The 21,255-nt window shown below is 41.9% G+C and overlaps 1 protein-coding gene across 9 annotated transcripts in view; it reads left to right on the forward strand.

Annotated features, from left to right (window-relative positions):
- USP54 (ubiquitin specific peptidase 54) overlaps positions 1-21,255 on the forward strand; it is a 479,705-nt gene that overhangs the window by 247,681 nt on the left and 210,769 nt on the right. For all 9 annotated transcript variants that reach the window (XM_030203404.1, XM_030203402.1, XM_030203407.1 and 6 more), the window contains 3 exons: positions 231-344; positions 11,181-11,263; positions 12,312-12,417. In XM_030203404.1, the coding sequence (XP_030059264.1) occupies positions 231-344; positions 11,181-11,263; positions 12,312-12,417 (303 nt within the window). The remainder of the gene's footprint in view (positions 1-230; positions 345-11,180; positions 11,264-12,311; positions 12,418-21,255) is intronic.

Here is a 21,255-nt window from a genome sequence, read left to right on the forward strand (position 1 = left end):
CTATGCAAGTTGCCAATTTGAAAGAAAATATATAATCATCATATTATTTTTCTTGTGAAGAAATTTTAATACCTTTAAAAGTATTTTAAAATGGACTTCAACATGCCAATTATAAAAGTTTAAATTGAAAAATGCATCCCAGACAGTCCCATCTGTTTTGTTAGCAACTAATTGCTGTGTGTAATCCTTACATTTTCTGATTTCTATTTTAATCACTTTTATACGTGTAGGAGAATCTCCTTATACAAATCCATTTCCACATTGCTGATGAATCCAAGGAAGATATCTGTACATCCCAGCTCTGTATTTCTCACCAGAAGTTTGCAATGACCTTGTTTGAACAGGTACAGTGTCATTTATAATAGTGGCATTTTACTTTTGAGCTTTGAAGAGTGCGATAGACCTGAGTCGAGATGTGAGGGATCTTGTATTGTTATGACTAACAACAGTTATGAACTATACCCAATAAAGAAATCTTGTGTAAATTAAAATTTTTTGTGAAACTACTTATAAAATGATTTATCATCATTCAGTGAGTCTTCTTACATGGGCTTATGATTAACCCCAAACTATAGAATAAGAATCCCAATGGAAATGCTGCATCTCTGGTTTTGGAAACACACCGTTTACTCATAGAAACACCCTTAATAATGGTTTCATATCAGCTTTAGGATGCTCCTGTGCACTACTAAGCACACAAAAAAAATAATCAAATTTTGGTATCATCTAAGTAACAGTGGCTCAAATTCCTCCCAGTAGTAACATAAAACCATGCTGACCCCCCCCCCCCCCCCCCCCCCCCCCCCCCCATAATTGGCACTTCTGTAGCATAACTGACAAACTCAAGCAGTACTAACTCCCAGGTCTTTCATAGCAACTACTCTGTCTATGAAAGGGCAGCACTGCAAATATTTCAACCTGCTCCAGAACACCAGTGTACCTCCTATATAGGAGGTATAGACTGTAAAAATCTGGACTGTTAGAAGTACCAGGGCCGGCTCAAAGGACTGTGATACCATAAGCCAACTTTTGCTTTGGGGCCACCTCCTGCATCATTTCCCCACATCTTCCCCCTTCCCAACACACAACAACTCGTTTCTAACCAGCCATCCCACATGCATAACCTCAGTTCCCCAGGAGCAATGGAGGCAGAATTAATCCTCATTCGCTCCTGCACTGATGGCTGCCGCCTTCAAAATTTCGTCGTTGTGGGGTTCAAGCTGCTATAAAGAAAAAAGCCCTTATACAGCAGCTTGAACCCTCTAGTGGTAATACTCCAAGAGTGCTGACAGAGGTCAGTGGCACCATTTCAAAGAAGGCTCTAGAACCTCAGTACACCTACTGGGGAAAACTAAACAAGTTAAATTGCTAAACATCCCTATATAGAATCTCTATGCCAATAGAATAACTGGTCTCAGTCACACACACTTAAAACATAGACCCTCAGAGAGTACAGAATAAGTGACCACAAATTAAAAATAGAAATGCATACACAAAAATTAAACTGAAACCCTAAAAAGGAGTACTTTACAGGAAGATGAATTGTAGGTTACCTTTTCTGAGGTATCCCAGGAAATGAATAAACATGTATTTTCTAAGGTAAACAATAGTATTTGCAGCAGTGATATCTGTCAGCCATCTGTGTTAAAGTGACTCAAGGAAATAACAATCCCTGTGTTTGCTAAAATTATTAAAGGATGTTTAGAAGTAGGTATAGTACCAGAAACTTTCAAAAGAGCTGATGTAAGACCCCTTTTGAAGAATAAGAATTCTGACTTGAATTCTGTTACATCTCCTCATTGCCTTTCATGGCGAAGGTAATGGAGAGATCGGTGTATGATCAATTGTTGAATTTTTTGGATTTATATCAAATTCTGGATCCTAATCAGTTTGGATTTTGTTGACACCATGACATTGTTTGATGTGACACATACTGGCTTTTGTAATGGCCAGCGCTTTCTTTTGGTGATTCTAAATGTTTTTGCAGCATTTGATACCATCAATCAGGGCCGTGCCTAGGGTCTCTGGCGCCCCCCTGCAGCCTATCAGTTGGCGCCCCCCCCCCTTCAGACTATCAGTTGGCGGCGGCCCTCCCCCCCCCCCCCCCCCCCCCGAAAATGATCGCTCACCACTTGCCGTTCACATTAATTGATTTGATTTGCTTACTTTATTTTTTTTTTTTTGTCTATTAGATTGTAAGCTCTTTGAGCAGGGACTGTCTTTCTTCTATGTTTGTGCAGTGCTGCGTATGCCTTGTAGCGCTATAGAAATGCTAAATAGTAGTAGTAGTACTGACAGGAATTGTCAGCAATATTCTTAGAAACAAATTGTTATACATTGCAAAATAAGATAGCAGATGTAAATTCTCAAAGTGGACATATTCCAAACACTAAAATGAAAATAAAATGATTTTTTTCTACCTTTGTTGTCTGGTGACTTTCTTTTTCTGATCATGCTGGCCCAGTATCTGATTCTGCTGCTATCTGTCCTCTTAACTCCGTTTCCAGGGCTTCCTTTCCATTTATTTCTTTCCTTTCCTCCTTTCTTCTTCATTTCTGGTCCTCAGCTTCTGCCTATTTTCTTCATCCATGTGCAGTTTTTCTCCTCTCTTCCTTTTCCCTCATTTCATCTCCTTCATCTCTCTTCCCTCTCCTCTATGTCTAGCAATTTCTCCTCTCTCCCCGAGCCCTGCCCTCCCAATCCATGCCCATCCATGCTCCTCTGTCCCCTGCCCCCTCCATTCATCCCTTTCCAGCAATTCCCCTCTCTCCCTGAGCCCTGTCCTGCAATCCATATCCATCCATGCCCATCTGTCCCCTCCATTCATCCCTATCCAGCAATTCTCCTCTCTCCCTGAGCCCTGCCCTCCCAATCCATGCCCATCCATGCTCCTCTGTCCACTGCCCCCTCCATTCATCATTTTCCAGCAATTCCCCTCTCTCCCTGAGCCCTGCCCTGCAATCCATATCCATCCATGGCCATCTGTCCCCTCCATTCATCCCTATCCAGCAATTCCCCTCTCTCCCTGAGCCCTGCCCTCCCAATCCATGCCCATCCATGCTCCTCTGTCCCCTGCCCCCTCCATTCATCCCTTTCCAGCAATTCCCCTCTCTCCCTGAGCCCTGCCCTCCCAATCCATGCCCATCCATGCTCCTCTGTCCCCTGCCCCCTCCATTAATCCCTATCCAGCAATTCCCCTCTCTCCCTTCCATTATCCCCCCTCGTATCCATGCTCCTCTCTCTCCTCTCGCTCCCATGTCCCAGCTCTTCTCCCCCCCCCCCCCCCGTTTGCATCCATGCTCTCGTTTCTCCCCTGCCCTCCCGCTCCCATTGTTCAACTGCCCGCCCTCTTCTCTCCCCCCCCCCCCAACATCCCTTTTCTTTTTTTTTCTTTTTAAATTTACCTCCGTGGCGGTTCCGGCACCGCAGCGTCAGGGAAGGAGGCGGCGCTCCCGACGTCTAGCATTCCCTTCGCTGTGTTCCGCCTTCTTCTGACGTCATCCTTGACGTCAGAAGAATGCGGAACACAGCGAAGGGAAGGCTAGAGATGTCGGGAGCGCCGCCTCTTTCCCTGACGCTGCGCTGCCGGAACCGCCACCACGGAGGTAAATTTAAAAAAGAAAAAAAAAGAAAAGGGATGCTGCGGGAAGGCGAGCGAGGTGAGCATGGTGCAGCGGCGCCCCCAGAAGGAAGCGCCCCCCTGCCATGCTTACCTCGCTTACAGTGTTAGCACGGCCCTGCCATCAATCATACCATCTTTATATTCAATTTGTTTATTAGTTTTCACTTTTAACAAGAATACACTTGTTTTGAAATACAGCAATAATTAGTTAATCAAAGTATTATAACACTTCAAATAAAAATTTAGATAAAAGAAAATTTTTTTAACATACTTTTTAGAATCTTATCAAACAAAATAGTCATGCTTCCTTAGACCCCATTTAAAGTCATGAGGCGATCAGAGTTAGGGAAGAATTTTACCATTTCAATTTACAATAGAAACTTGGAGGCATAGTACTCCCATTTACTTAAATTATTACAATTGCTTAGAATCTAGAAATGATTTAAGGCTTTCTGGTGAATAAAAAGTATATTTAACCTGACCCAGCCTAATTAAACATTTACATGGGTAAGCAAGAAAAAATAACCCGCCTATCTCTAAAGTTCTTACTTTCAATGCTAAGAAGGCTTTCCTTCTTTGCTGGGTCGATTTTGTAACATCAGGGAAGATTTGTACTTTTACCCCACCAAAAGAGGTTTGTAGGTTTTTAAAATAAAGCCTCATAACATTATTCAAGTCTTGTTCAAAAATGAAAGAAAGTATCAAAGTTGACCGTTCTGCTTTTTCATCCACTGTAGATTCTAGAATTGCTGAAATATTTTCAAAGTCTAATTTAGCTTGTAATTCGTCTTGTTTTTTCCCTTTCTCTCCTCTGGGGTTAGGAATATAGTAAATCTTATTTACTGGCGGCATCGCTTCCAGGGGCAATTTTAAGACTTCATTTAAGTATCTTTTAAACAAGTCATAAGGGTTAATCCCAGGGAGTTTGGGGAAATACAACAGATGCAAATTTAATCTTCTGTTAAAGTTCTCAATTTGTTCCAACTTTCTTCGAATATCTGCATTATCTTTAACCAGACCAATTTTAAATTCTTGAAAAGAATCTGTTTTATTTTGAAGATCAATTATTTTTTCAGCAAAATCTGTTTTTAGTTGGTCAACTTTAAAATTCAATTCTTGAAATTTCTTTTCAAAAGCACTCACTTCTCCTGATGTTCGTTGTAGTGTTACGTCCATTTTATTCAGCATTGTCCATATCATTGCCAGATTCACCTCCTTCGATGTTCCTATTGTTCTTTCATCTGCTTTCGGCGGTTTCCCCGACGTTTCCCTGCCCTCACAAACAGTTTCGCCCACAACACTTCCGGTAGGGCGTCTCTGCTCCTCGGGCTCCGTCATAGCCGCCGGGCACGGAGGTTTCTCAATTGCAGGTGGAGAGAGAGATATTTCTTCGCCTTGCAGGGCCTCCGCTTCCCCAGAGAACCCTGCTAAAGGCTCCATATCTCCTGTTATTTGGGAGGCTGGCACAAAAAAAACGCCCGATACCCGACAAAGGCCCCGTGGGAGTCGAGGTAGGTGGGGGAACTACCCGTGTCACCCCTTTTCGTTTTGTATGTGGCATTTTGCTATAGAAGAGTTTTTTTTCCGCCAAATCGGGCTCAGAGCTGCTTCCCGTGCTTCTTACTATGCCGCCATCTTGGATCGCCGGTGCAAATTATCTCAATCATACCATCTTATTAAATAGACTGCAAGCAATTGGAATATGTGGTACAGTATTAAAATGGTTTGAATCTTTTTTGGAACATAGAGGTTTTTGTGTCATACAAGGTGATGATGTTTCAGAGTGTAAGTCATTAGCAACATGAGTCCCACAAGGATCCTGTTTGTCTGCTGTCTTTTTTAATATTTTCTAATACTGCTTTGTCAATTGCTTAATTGTTTTGGTATACAATTCATTTTGTATGCAGACGACATGCAGTTTGTGATCTCATTGGAGAAAAGTGTTCGAGAAATTGAAGGTGATAAATCAATCTATTGTTGGATGTCTGCAAATAGTCTGAAACTAAATATTAGCAAAACTCAGATTTTATTATTGACAGTTTATGATTTACCAGATATTCCAACAATGTTTCAGTATGATAATCAAATCAATATGTTACTATGGGGCCCATTTTCAAAGCACTTACTTACAAAGTTCCATAGGTTCCATAGATTACAATAAGCCTCTATGTAATTCCTGTAGCTTGAAAACTGAGAGATTTAGGTGTAATGCTTGATGATGGTCTGACAATGAAAGCACATGTGTTTAAGATTATTAGAGAAGTTTATTTTAAATTGAGATTAATAAGAAAATTGAAGAATTTACTGAAACAACAAAATTTTAGAATAGTTATACAGTTTAATTACTCCATGTTTTGACTAATCTAATGTACTATTACTGGGGCTTCAGAGGATTCAAATTAAGGCATTGCAAACAGCACAGAATTCAGTAGCCATGGTTCTAACTGGAACTAGTAAGTTTGAACACATTGCGCCAGTTTTGAAAAACTTGCACTGGCTGCCCATTGAGTATAGGATACAATTCAAAATTGCTTGTTTGATTTTGAAGATTTTTACACAACAAGTTTCAGAGATATTGGCAGCGAGTCTTCATATATATCAGCCAAATTGATCATTGAGATCAGCAACTCAGAAATTACTTGATATTCCATCTTATCACATAATACGTTTTGATGAGTATAGAAGTAAGATGTCAGACCTGTGAGTTCTTGTGCCAAATAGAGCGCTGCTGAGCCCGGTACTCGGACTTGGTTCTGCATGGCGTTCACATGCGCTGACCACTGTTCCCCAGAGGTTGAGCCCCTAGGTCTGGGTGGCCTGCAGGACTTATGAGACGGAGCTGGAAGCGGGGTAGTGAACGTATCGGCCAGGCAAGCAGCAGGCAGGGGAGTAATCCAGGAGCAGGCAATGTCAACAGGCAGGCAGGGGAGTAATCCAGGTACAGGCAATGTCAATAGGCAAACAACAGGCAAGAGAGTAATCCAGGCACAGGTAAAGTCAGTAGGCAAGCAGCAGGTCCAGAGAGTAATCCAGGTACAGGCAAAGTCAGCAACGAGGGACAAAGTAGAGAAGAAGCAAACTACTGAGCAAGTAACACCTACCAAAGTAGAAGCCGAAGCATGGAGTCCAGGCAGAGCTCAGCTGATAAAGTGCTGGTGTCTGACATCAGCAGGAACCAGCAGGGAGAAGGAGCACAGCCATAGGACAAGAGCAGGGGAAAGAGGAACCGGAAGACCAATAGGAGAGAAGCAAGGGAAGCCAGGCAGAGGGAGAGCAGACACAGGTGCATGGAAGCACAGCAGTCAAGGAGCCTGCAACCACCGTCTCTCTGAACAAACCCAGAGAAGAACTACACACACATGGCTCAGGGCTGTGCCAGTCAAGTGTGCGTGTTGACGGGACCCTGCGCAGCCCGAGGACACCATTTGAGTTGAGGTAGGGGCCATGACATAAGACCTTTTATATAGCTGGTCCAGCTTTGTGGAATAAGGTGCCTTCTTGAATTAGAATTACAGTTTAAAATAGAGCTCTAAACATTGCTGTTTTTGCAAGCCTATAGTTGGAGTAATGAATGATATAACATCTGCTGTAGGATTTTTATTTTCAATGTCTTTTGTGATGTTATTTGGTAATGTCTAGTTTGTTTTTAGATTATGTATGTTATTATGTAATCCGCTGAGAACTATAGATCAAGTGGAATAAAAGTTTTTAAATAGATAAATAAAAATAAATGACGCACAAAGAAAAAGCACATAGAGATATTCTATAAACCGCACCTAAAGTTAGGTACAGTTTATAGAATAGTGCTTAAACCCAGGGATTGTGTCTTCATTTAGGCATGGCAAATTGCACCAATGAGAAAACACAGTGCAAATGCCCGCACACATGTTTAGGTATGGAGCCCCCTTATTCTATAATTATGTGTGGAACTAAAAGTCATGCCCCCAATCTGCCCATGGCTCTCCCATTTCCACACCCCCCTTTTCTGACTCCTATGTAAAATGTAAGTGCGGATCCCGTGCCTAAATTTATGCATGCTCATGTTAATTGAATCTAGTGCCAATAATTGCATGTTAAAAAGCCAATTATTGGTGCTAACTAGCTTGTTAATTAAAATGCACACGCAAATTGGGCACATGCCCAAATTTGTGCACATATGTTTAGCACTTTTTATAGAATTAGGGGTTTAGTGTCTTCCCTATCTTGCACTCTCTCCCTCTGTCCAGCATTTCCCCCTCTCCCTATGCCCAGTACCCCCATTTCTCTCTCTCTCTTCCCTTTTTCCAGCTGTCCCTCTTTCTATCTTCTCCCTGTATCCAACATCTTTCTCTCCCTCACTTTCTCCCCCATTCCCTCCATTTCCAATATCTCCCCCATCTCCCCCTATCCTCCTCCTTTTGACCAGCATCTCCCTTCTTCTTTTTCCTTCTGTGTCCAGCATCTACCCTCCTCCTTAGGTCCTCCCCCAGGCCAGCATCTCTTCTGTCTCTCAATTCCTACCTCCCTTTCCAGCATCTGCACTCTTTCCTTATCCCTCCCAATGTCCAGCATCTACTACTACTACTACTACTACTATAAATCATTTCTATAACATCTGTCTATTTCCCTATGCCCTGTATCCAACATTTCCCCTCCAGCTCTCTGCATTTCCTTCTGTGTCCAGTACCTCCCTTTTATTCTCCAGCTTCCCTCTACTTTTTCAGCCTATATCCCTCTGCCTCTTTATACTTTCCAGTGTCTATCATCTCCCCTCCATCTCTCTACATGCCCCTGTCTTCAGCAGCCCTCTATGTTCCCCTCATGTCTAGAATCTCCTTATATCTTTTTGTGTCCAAATCTCCCCACAATACCCATCTCACATGTCCACAATTTGCATTCTCCTGACCTTTCCCCATATCTAACATCTGCACTCTTCCCATCCTTCCCCATGTCAAGCTTTTCCTCATTTACCTGTTTGTATCCAACATCTTCCCTCCAGCTCTCCATGTCTTCGTGGTGTTCATCTAACCTATGCGATCCTCCCTATCCAGCATCTACCCTTTGTGTACCTTTGATTTCCCTCCCCCTCCATATCTTACATCTCCCTTCAGTCTTTCTGTATTCCCCCCATGTCCAACCTCTTTCCTCTGTTTCCTCTGCCCCGGGTCCAGCATTTCTCCCTTTCTCTTCCATCCAATCCTCTCTCCCCTCTGCCCTCAGGTCATAAGCTGGAGCCCTAACCTTCTCAGCCTTTCCTCATAGGGAAGTTGTTCCATTCCCTTTATCATTTTCGTCGCCCTTCTCTGCACCTTCTCTAATTCCTTTATATCTTTTTTGAGATGCGGCGACCAGAATTGGACACAATACTCAAGGTGCGGTCGCACCATGGAGCGATACAACGGCATTATAACATCTTCGTGTTTGTTTTCCATTCCTTTCCTAATAATACTCAACGTTCTGTGCGCTTTCTTAGCTGCGGCAGCACACTGGGCAGACGTTTTTAACATCTTATCAACGATGACTCCCAAATCCCTTTCTAGGTCCGTAACTCCTAACTCGGAACCTTGCATGACATAGCTGTAATTCGGGTTCCTCTTACCCACATGAATCACTTTGCACTTGTCAACATTGAACTTCATCTGCCACTTGCACGCCCAATCCCCCGGTCTCGCGAGGTCCTCCTGTAATCTTTCACATTTCTCCTGCGACTTGACGACCCTGAATAATTTTGTGTCATCTGCGAATTTAATTACATCACTAGTTACTCCCATCTCTAGGTCATCTCCCCTGTCTCTCAAAATCCTCCCCTCTCAACCCCCCCCAAACCTGGTCTGTCTTTAAACATGTGTTTCTCCCCTCTAGTGGCAGCTGGAAGCGTTAGTAATTCACATAATTCTGCCTTCTCTTTGCTGTGTTTAGCCCCTGTGAAAACAGGAAATGATATCAGATGGGGGTGGGATGTGGCAAAGGGAAGGCTTGGGGAATAGCTCAGGTATCATTATGTGAATTGCTAATTCTGCCAGCCACCTATTGAGGAGATAAACATATGTTTAAAGGTAGACCAGGGGCAAGGAGGGGAGAGCCGGTGGACCGTGGGGGGCAGAGGTTGCTGCTGGACTACGTGGGACAAGTTGAGAGAGAGGGGGGTGCACAACCCAGGGGCAGAGGAGAGAGAAGGAGAGAGGTGAGATGTTTTGGACACATGGGTGGGAGACACTGCCATGAGTGGGCAGTTGGCTGTTTCAGGGGGGCTACTGAAACAGGTTTATAGCACCCTTGAGGCTTTTTGCCCTCAACCAGTGCTCACCTGGTCCATTCCTTGAGCCAGATCTTTACAGAATATGTGTTAGCAGAATACTTGATATCAGTGACACCTGTAGAATACAGATAGAACTTTACTAAATGTACAAATAAAAACTGAACTGGAAATTCCAAGAATCTAAACCCTTCATTCAGTGCAACAGTGGAGAAATGCAAACAGAAATTCATTTCCTCCTGAGCAGAATACATTTCCTTCTGTGACTGTGCAAAATACAAAAATAAGAGATGCAGAACAGAAAAATTGAAGATGGTCGCAGAAAAGAATGAGCAGGAAATACTACATATTTAATAGAGAAAGAGCAGCAGTAGCAGCAACAAAGATATTATGGATCCACCTCAGCATTAGGAAATTGTTCTTGTTGTTATCCTGTCTGTGCCCTTTAATGTTATTTCGCTGTTAATATCTATGCCCCCCCCAGTGGTAAAAAAATACCTTGGCTGGCAGGGATCCTGAAACCCTGTAAGCTGAAGAGTCCTCTCTGCCCCCCCCCACCCCCGAACTGTCTCAAACCCAGGGTGTTTGGCAGAGTGCTTCCGGCTGCCAATGCTGATGCCCCCCCACCCTGTGCTTGTTCAGTTCATGTGCATGAACTGAGCATGCATGGGGGCTACTGGCGGCTGGAGGTCAGCTACACTGACCCATTGCGTTACCACTTTGAACTAAGACACAGACCCAGTTGTGGGTACACCACTGATCTGATTTACATATGGGGAATCACTGAAATTTGAGGACTGGTGTGGAACACCATTAAAGAGATTGATTTGAGAGTTCCCTGGGATTACCTTTATAGAGTTTCATTTTAAGGTATGAAACGAGAAAGTTCTTTCTGATTGATTCTACAGCATGATTTTGCAAAATTTCAGCATGTTGTTGTTCTCTTTAGCAGTGGTTCCCAAACCTGGTCCTGGAAGCACCCCAGCCAGTCAGGTTTTCAGAACATTCACAATGAATATTTATGGGAGAAATTTGCATGCACTGTCTCCACCTCAGACAAATCTATCATGAATATTCATTGTGGATTTCCTGAAAAGCTGACTGGTTGGGGTGCCTCCAGGATCTGGTATGGGAACCACTGCTTTAGAGGTTATTTGATCAGTGGTAGGTTGTGAAACAAAGGCAACAGAAGTGTCTTGTTCCTCCTAGTTTTACGCTATGGAGTAGCTAAGTGCGACAATGAAGTCAGAGGTAGGGGCACAGATTTTGGTAGAGTTGCTATGGACTTTGAATTTAACATTTTTTTTTCTTTTCGGCTTAAAGTGTGTTTGTTCCAGTTGTGGTGCTACATCTGACCCACTACCTTTCATCCAGATGGTGCATTATATCTCTACCACTGCACTCTGGTAAGTTTTGGCTTGATGAGAAATTACAAGTTATTGAAATCGTAATATATTTACTAATGCATATATTAATTTTGCATTGACACGCATTTTTAGTACAGTAGTAGATCTGTTAGTTCTCCATCTTATCAGGATTAAAATGTATTGAAACCATAGGTTCAAAAAGTGTGAGCCTGGGCTAGAAAAGGTGCTTAGATGTTGATGTTTTTAGCCTTCATGGGGAAATTAAATAATCTGCTTTATTGATAGAGGGCTGTCACTATATATAATGCCATAATGGGTAAATAGTTAAGTTATAAAATTTCTTCCTCAGAGATCTTAAGTCTGACTAATCTAAATTTGAACAGAAGTGGTAAGTAATCGAGTCTGGCTCTCCAGGGATTCCACACTTCTTTACTGTTATCCTCCAGCTACAGTTAGAGTTAATTTTAGATTTTCATATCAGAGAATTACTGCACATGGGCTTTGCTTTAGCTGGTGAAAAGAACAGAAAGGAAGTAAAGCTTCCTTTTCAAGTATGTGTCTTCTGTTCCCTTAACCTCTGATACGAATAAGTAAGATAATTGAAACTGAGATACCTGATAGTTTCTATTACAAATAACAAATCTTTTTGCTCCCTTTTGTATACATTGTCACCCATCATCACCTTTCTTTAAATGCCTTTTACTGCATGTCTGATTTATGATGAGATGAGTAGAACATTTTTAGCAACTAAATTTATTGAGCAGTACAAATAATTTTGTTACATTTAGAGGGCATACAGGCAATGCTCAAGTACAGCATGTGAAAGGATTAGTTTCTAAGAGAAGATCTTTTCCTCTGGGAGTTAGAACAATGTGCTCAAAGTTCTCCAGTCTGCATTTCTTATCTTAAATATGGGTCATGGCAATCTACAAACAACCTTGATAATGCTACACATTTCAGCTATGTGTTTCTTTAACTTTTTTCTTTTGTTTTTAATTCTTCCTTTCCTTTCATTCCTTTGTTCCCTTTAAATCCCATCTCACCTCCCCCCCCCCCCCCCAAAAAAAAAAAAATGAATACCATGCAGCAATCAGGCAATTTGTATGCTAGAGAGGCGAGAGAAACCTACTCCTGATATGTTTGGGGAGCTACTACAGAAGGCTAGTACCATGGGAGACCTTCGGAACTGTCCAGTGAGTATATTCATACATACAGCCTCATATTCCCAGGCTATCTAGTTTATCCATTGAGAAAGCCAAGTTACTTTATTTTGTAAGCTGCCATGATCACATTTAACCTGGCAGTATAAAAAACTTTCTGATAAATGATAAACTTTACCTATAACAGGTGTTCTCCGTGGACTACAAGATACAAATACTCACCTACCTTCCCACCGCCCCAAGGAGCTGTATTTTGCTCAAGTTGAATAGAATACTGAGATAGACCTGTGTGATAGTGGCAGGCAGGAAGTAGTTTGCATGTGTGTGACGTGACTCAGAAGTTTCTAGTGCATATTAAGCTGAAGAAGCTTTCCCAAAAAGGCTGAATCATTGATGATACCCATACTGTGAGGACTTGTATTCTGCTACCTACAAAGGACACCTGCTACAGGTGTTCCCTGTGGACAGCAGGATACAAGTCCTCCTAGTTTACTTAACCATTCAAAACAGTGTTTCACCTTTTCAATTTCTGAATTTTTAAATAAAAGTACAGTTCTTTGCATATTTTAAGTCCATTTTAATCTTATTTATTCCACCCAGCCTATCTACAATTATAGATTTCATGTGAACCACAGATATACTTTCCTTTCTTGTCTTCCCACTTGGTCACTTACAAAGACATTTGGCATAATTTCTAGCAGGGTGTATGACACCTGCATAGTGATAGAGCATCAAAAAGGTATACTTCCATCGAAATTGAAATAAGATAGTTATAAATCATAATACCAAAGCTCATAACAAAGAAATTATTAATGTGCTTCTGAGAGAGAGACAGTTGTAATACAAATTTGTCCAGAAGGATAATAAGATGGCCGACGAACAGAAGCACCGGTGAGGAGCTCCCGGATCAAGAGCGCTCCCATACCGGTCTAACCCTCCGTACCACAGCCGCAGAGCGAACTGAGGGACTAACAACAAGAAAGTAACAGAGGTGTGCCGTAGTTGTGTATCACAGCTTCGGACGGCCACCCCAAGCACAACTTACAACCAACCTAGCCCACGCGGCCAGCGGCGAGCCCAACCAGGCGGCCGACAGAAGGAGACCCACTAACCAGAAGAGCACGGAGCGGTTGATCCGGGGACCAACCGAGAAGGAGCCTGGAACGGGAGCATCAGACAAGCAACCAGGGGTCAGGCTGATGGTCGCGAGGCCAAGAGCAACATCGGTATGCACCGCCCGAGTGGAAAACTGCCTGGAAGGGGCCCGGTGTGCTGCACGGTGACTGAAGGGTCTCGGCCTGCCAGGAGTGCCCACGCTTCTCCAGACTTGCCGCCGATTGGGAGGAAGGACGTCCGGGTCATCCTCACGTGAGGCTCGCGGGACGCCTTCCAGAAGAAGGCCAGACTGAGTCCCTTGTCGCCGGCGACGCGAAACGACATGGCAAGGCTGCTGGTGGGGTTACATCAGAGGTGGAAACCAATCTTCCGACCCGAAACGAACAAACGGAGACCAGACATCGCTCCCGCTGACCAGCGAGACGAGCGGACGGAGATCAAGGCAGCGGAGAGCAGGGAAGGGATTTTGATTACTGCCTCCACAGTTCTTTCGGTTTGTTTCTAATTTGTTAGCTAATATATTAAGTATATGATTTGGTGTTTTCATTTTAAAAAACGCCTTTTAAATTTCTTATAAATGTTTGTTATGAAGCTTACAACACCATAATGTAGCAAGACCTGCAATCTGCTAATATTATGCAGCTTACAGCACCATACTGTAGCAAGACCTGCAATCTACTAATGTTTGTATATGCTTACTCTCATTTCATAGCATCATACGGCATTCAGAACTGTAATGTAAATGTTAGCTAAACATTTCACAATATCATTCTGAAACAAGAACTGTAATCTGATAAATGCTTCTTAAATGCCTATCATGCATCTCATAGCATGATAGACATCTAGAACTGTAATTTGCTTTAAATGCCTGTAATTTGCATCTAGAACTGCTTTAAATGCCTGTAATTTGCATCTAGAACTGTAATTAGCTTTAAATGCCTGTAATTTGCATCTCATAACATGATACTATATCTAGAACTGTAATTTGCCTACAGCATCTAGAACTGTAATCTGCCTTTTAAACCTTAAAGCAATAGTATTCCGATTTGATAACCGAATCCTCTAACACTCTAAACACAAAAATTAATACACAAACTAACACTGATATGAACTCCAGTAAACTACTCCTAATTATTGTCTCACCCTAATCCAACATGCACTCATAATCCCTAGCACAGACAACAATAGTCCCACAATTCACAAACCACTCACGCAACCCATACAAAACATGACTATCCAAAAAAATCAAAAAAGGCCAAGAAAAACCTACTATCCATGGACACCATCAACAGAAAGGAAAGAAAGAACTTAAACTCACATATCAAGAAGACAGACAACTGATAGAAATTGCCACTACCCCGAACCCAACTGAACACCACCAACTAATACAAATAGGTTACATTAATGCCAGATCAGCAGTTAATAAAACCACAATAATAACCGACTGGATTACTGCAGACCATCTTGATTTCCTACTTATTAGCGAAACTTGGATCCATGACTCCAAAGATCTGTCCTCCAGGATACAAAATTACCCACTGGACAAGAGAAGGAAAAAGAGGAGGAGGCATAGCAATAATTTATAAATCTCAATTCACAGTCACAACAACAGCAGAATCTATGCTTCCCCAACTTGAAATAGCCTCAGTCAGAATTAACCACCCCAACCTACGTGATCACCTAAACACAATCCTATTTTACAGACCACCGGGCAAGTGGCAAGAGTCACAAATGCACTTTATGGATTTCATATCGAATACTTGCGTTTCCAACCAGGACCTTCTCATAGCAGGAGACATCAATCTTCACCTTGAAAATACTAACTCAAGCAATGTACGTGAATGCAAGGACTTCCTCCAACTATGGGACCTCCACTGGCCAAACATGCAACCCACCCATAACAAAGGACACATACTAGATATCACCCACAAATTCTCATCAGAACCTAACCTCACACTTACAGATACAAAATGGACAGCCACGCCATGGTCCGATCACTACAAAGCAAACCTTACCCTCCGCTGGAGAACAAAAAAGGCACAACAAAAACAAGAACAAAAAACATATACTACGAGAGGCTAAATAGACCCACTAACATGCTGGCAACAATTCTATACCGACGAATGGATAACACCTACAGACTCGCCCCAATTTCTCCAAGAATGGGACAACAGATGCAGAACAGTACTAGACAACATAGCACCATTTCAAACCAGAACCTCACATAGAAAAAACTCAATACCATGGTTTAATGAAGAATTGAAAGAACTAAAAACACAGGTCAGAAGATTAGAAATACTACACCGGTCACCTCTAATAATACAGACACCCCATCCGCAACCAACCTTGCGAACTACTTCAAAGAAAAAATTATAACGCTCCGACTCATGATACCTACCAACATCACTGAATACACAAATATCCTTGAATGTCTAGACCCAAAACCTGGGGAATGCCCAGCAGATCGATCATTGACCAACTTTGATACGATATCGTCAGATGAAATCTCACAATGGCTTGGAAAATGCGCCAAGTCACAACGCAAATTAGACATTTGCCCTACTAGCCTAATAAGATCCGCCCCCAAACAATTAAAAAAAGACCTCACGAATCATGTAAACCACAGGCTTCAAAATGGTCTCTTTCCCACGGATAAAGGAAACATCCTACTTACTCCGCTGCTAAAAGATGCTAAGGAAAGTACAATGGGCCTAACCAATTATTGCCCAGTAGCATCTATTCCGCTCATAACCAGACTCATGGAGGACATAGTGACAAAACAACTCGCTGAATACCTAAATAAACACTCAATTCTGCATGAGTCTCAATCAGGATTTCGGTCAAGACACAGCACCGAAACTGTACTAGTGTCCGCAATGAACTCATTCAAACAAGCAATAGCAACTGGTAACAACATACTCCTCCTACAATTCAACATGTCCAGCGCCTTCGACATGGTTAATCATGGAATACTAATACATATACTAGAATACTTCGGAGTAGGAGGTACAGTTCTCAAATGGCTCAAAGGATTCCTGACCACAAGATCATACCAAGTAACAACAAACACGGAAATATCACCCCCATGGATACCTGAATGTGGAGTTCCCCAAGGATCCCCACTCTCACCAACTCTCTTCAACCTAATGATGATAACTTTAGCCAAACTTCTAGCCAATCAAAACCTCAACCCCTACATATATGCAGACGATGTCACGATTTACATCCCGTTCAAACATGATCTAAACGAAATCACCAACGAAATCAACCAAAGCCTCCAAATCATGCACTCCTGGGCGGATGCATTCCAGCTAAAACTCAACGCAGAAAAAACACAATGCCTTGTACTCACTTCCCAACACAACACAAACAATTACTCCACCATAACCACACCATATTGTTCTCTTCCTGTCTCACAAAATCTGAAAATTCTTGGAGTTACCATTGATCGAAACCTCACACTCGATGGCCACGTGAAGAATACGACGAAAGAGATGTTCCACTCCATGTGGAAACTCAAAAGAGTAAAACCTTTCTTCCCGAGATACATCTTCCGTACCCTAGTACAATCAATGGTAATAAGCCATCTGGACTACTGCAACGCACTGTATGCTGGCTGCAAAGAACAGACTATCAAAAAACTCCAAATAGCCCAGAATACCGCAGCCAGACTCATATTTGGAAAAACTAAATATGAAAGTGCAAACCCCTAAGAGAGAAACTTCACTGGCTCCCACTCAAGGAATGCATTGCGTTCAAGAAATGCTCGATTGTACACAAAATCATTCACTCAGATGCCCTAATCTACATGCTAAACGTTGTGGACCTGCCTCCCAGAAACGCCATAAGATCAGCCCGCAAATTTCTCAATCTGCACTTCCCCAGCTGTAAAGGACTAAAATACAAGCTGACACACGCCACCACCTTCTCTTACATGAGCACGCAGTTGTGGAATGCACTACCTGCAGCCCTGAAAACCATTGATGAAATAACTAACTTTTGCAAATCTCTGAAGACACATCTCTTCAACAAGGCCTACAAAGAGAACCCATAACCTTTCAAAACTACCTCACCAATCTACCCAGTAATCAAAGCCCACCTTCTATACTATCCTGCCTAACACCTTCCTTCTCTCTTCCCTTACTTAATCGTTGTACATTACTAATTGTATCTGATATCCTGGAATGACTATGTCATAACAAAACTCTGTAAGCCACATTGAGCCTGCAAATAGGTGGGAAAATGTGGGATACAAATGCAATAAATAAATAAAAGGATAGCAGCTTTTGCTTCTTCCTCTGGTCAGCTGGGGATAGTGGTGACATTAATCAAATTATACATTTTTGAATTGTTTTGTAATTTTAGAGATCTTTATTGAAATCCCAAAATAAAGCATATAGAAATAGAGGTAGCAATATATAACACATAAAATGCACAAAACCACAGCAAATAACACACAATGAAACAGGTCATGCAACATTAGCAAAACCCCTAGAAAGGGATATGGCAAAGAAAATCCAAATAAACGTTCACCTCTAGTCATTTAAGAACTTCCATTTGCTATATGTAATAACCCTACCACCCCCTATGCAATCCATCAAATACGTAATTCTAAATAACCACAAGAGTAAAAAACAAAGTACCAATAGGTATAGAAGGAAAGTAAGTCAATAAGAACAATGAGACACTAAAGGCATATTTTCAAAGCACTTAGCCTTCCAAAGTTCCATAGAAACCTATGGAACTTTGGAAGGCTAAGTGCTTTGAAAATATGCCTCAAAGGGAAGACATATTTTTCCCCATGTCCATAAAGCGTGCCTCTGCTCAGCAAGCAGGCACTCTATATTGCAAATATACTAAAGTTTAGTAAGCCATTTGATCAACGATGGTGGTAATGTTGTCTTCCAGTAGCTAGCCAATGTCAAGCGAGCCACATTCAAAGCATGTTCAACCAACTTAGATTGATGCTGAGTCAAGCTTGAAGTTGTTCTACTAAGCAAGAAAATTCCAGGATCCCCTTGTAAAGGATGTCGTACTGTAACTGATATTGAACAGCTTGCCAGTATGCAGTTATCTTTTTTTCAGTTCCACCAGATATGGCCCATTGTACCAGTTTCACCACAGTTCCTCCAACAGCCAGTGGAGTCTGCTAGAATAATATGATGACGTCGTACAGGTGCAAGATACCAATGATATAAAACCTTAATCCCATTTCCCCTGATATTAACAGTCAAAGAGCTCTTTGGCAAGACTTTCTTCAAGATAATCTCACACATGCTCTTGATATTAAACCCCTAGTTCTTTCTCCCAGTTCAGGCAGTGTAAACGGTGTGGCCTCAAACCATTCCCCAAATGTCGATAAAGACAGGAAATGAGTTCTCTGTGCCTCTAAAGTCTTGACATATATCCTCCAAAAAAGGACTCCTCCCACAGCACTTTACTTTTACTAGCCCTAGTGGAAAGAAAATGTTTAAGTTGAGTTTTGTTGGGAAAGTTGATAAGTAACAAATGAGACAAAAATCCCATTGTCAAACAGCTGTCCCCAAGTAGACAAGCCCTTGAGTCCCAGCGAAAATAGAGCATTGTACTAGGCGTGTAGCGAGAAAGAAGATGATCAACATCAAGACAAAGGGAATCTCAAAAATGGAAAGTAGACAGTATTGAAGGGCACAAAGTCAAAGGTAAACCTTGCAGATGACGAGAGAGCCTCATTAAATGGTGCAGTTTTTGGCATCTAGTAATGATTTTTAAAATTGAATCCATATTTTTATGGATAATGCTGACAGCAGCCCTAGCCTGCGCAGACCTGTAATACCAAACTAAATTTGGTACTTGAAACCCCACACTTCTTATCTTGTTAAAGGAAGGACTGAGGCAGCTGAGGACATTTATTATTCCAAATAAATTTAATTAATCTGCCCTGTAACTTAGACAAATACATTATGGGCAAGCGCAATAGAAGAACCTGGAATAGACACATCATACAGGGGACAGCATTCATTTTCAGTGCAGCTATTCTACCAAACCAGGACAAATCTAACGTGTCCCATCTCTTGTATTAAGGTTGGGTGGTTAGAAAAAAGATCAGTGTATTCTTTGGTTAAGGTTACCCCAAGATAAGAGTCGCTTCTCAACCCATTTAAAAGGAGGTTTTCAGAGCATCTGATTTCTCCCTAGACATGCTAGTAAGCATGCCTTCGATTTAGGACATATTAACCTGAAATTCAGAGACTGCGGATTATGCTGCAATCTCTCTCAACAGGTTGAGTAAGGAAACCAATGCTTGTGTGAGAGTCAGAGACATCGTCCGCAAATAATGCAACTTTAAAATCAATTTCTTCCCAAGCTGAGGCAAAATGCTCTATATCCAATACAAAAATCATGATGCTTGGATCCACCCTCTGAAATACAGTCCCGCCTAAACGCCTCCAACACAATTCCCATAAAAGGATAGTAGACCTGATCAAATGCTTTCTCGGCATCCAGGCCAAGAAGACACAAAGGTGTTTCATTTTGTTGACTTAGGTAAATCAGATCCACAGTCCTGTGAGCATTGTTCATAGCTTGACGCTTAGGAATAAACCCTGTTTGGTCTGGATGAATCAGGTTAGGAAAACAGTGGAAAGACAATTTGCCAAGACTTTTGCCAAAATGTTTACATCTATGTTGAGCGCTGAAATTGGACAGTAGAAGGTGCACTCCATTCTGTCTTTATCTGATTTCGGAATAACAGCTGTCCAACCATCAGACAAGGATGTAAGAAGAGCCTCCCCATCACTAATCAAATTAAAAATATCAGCTAATAAAGGTGACAATTCCACTGCAAAACCCTTTAAAAAATTCACCCGATAAGCCATCCAAACCATGGTTCTTGTGAAGGCTAAGGCCTTGATCACCTTGAAAATATCTTGAGCTGTAATGGCCCCTTCCAGGCTAACTTGCTTCTCTCAATTCAGTGTTGGCAGCTCAAGGTGGGCTAGATAATTCTATCTCCTGGTCTTGAATATTTTGATCCTTAGTTTATAGGGCTTGGTAAAAAAAAGTTTATACTGCTCCATCATAGCAGAAGATTTAGTTGTACTACTACCATCAGACCCTTTTACCTTTAAAATACTTCTGTCCGAATTTAGCCTGTGAAGTTTACCAGCCAGGAGCCTGCCTACTTTATTACTGTGTTCATAGTGTTTAAGCTTAAGCCTAGCATTCACAAACTCCAGTTTATCACTATGCAAGCTATTAAGATGCAGTCTAGCTGCTTGGAGTTCTCTGAGGACCCTGGTAGATCCCATTAATTTGTTACAGGCTTCTAAGTGGGTAATCTGTGCAATTCGTTGTGCAATTTGAATGCAAAGGCGAGTTCACTGACTAGCTTTTGTAAGGAAATACCCTCTATACTCTGCCTTCAAGGCATTCAGCTTGAGATAAGTGTAGACAGTATCTCTACATCCCTTACAAATGTCCTCCACCATTAAAAGAGCATTATTAAATGCCCAGTGCTTGTCTCTCTCCTCCTTTTGCAAAGCTGGGGCCCTATCCCACAAAGGGGCATGGTCTAACAAAGTTATCAGCCCAATATGCGAGGGTCTCCCCCACATCTAGAAGAGTCCGATACAGGAATATGTAATCAAGCCTGGAGTAGGTCCCATGAGAGTGAAAGAAAAAAAGTTTAATCTCTAGTAGGCGCAAAACGTCAGAGTCCTAACCCCTCAACTAGCTGATATAGTGCTTTCGAAATTCCTCTATAATTAACCTCCG

Source organism: Microcaecilia unicolor, chromosome 5 (assembly GCF_901765095.1).
Source record: "Microcaecilia unicolor chromosome 5, aMicUni1.1, whole genome shotgun sequence".
NCBI lineage: Eukaryota > Metazoa > Chordata > Amphibia > Gymnophiona > Siphonopidae > Microcaecilia > Microcaecilia unicolor.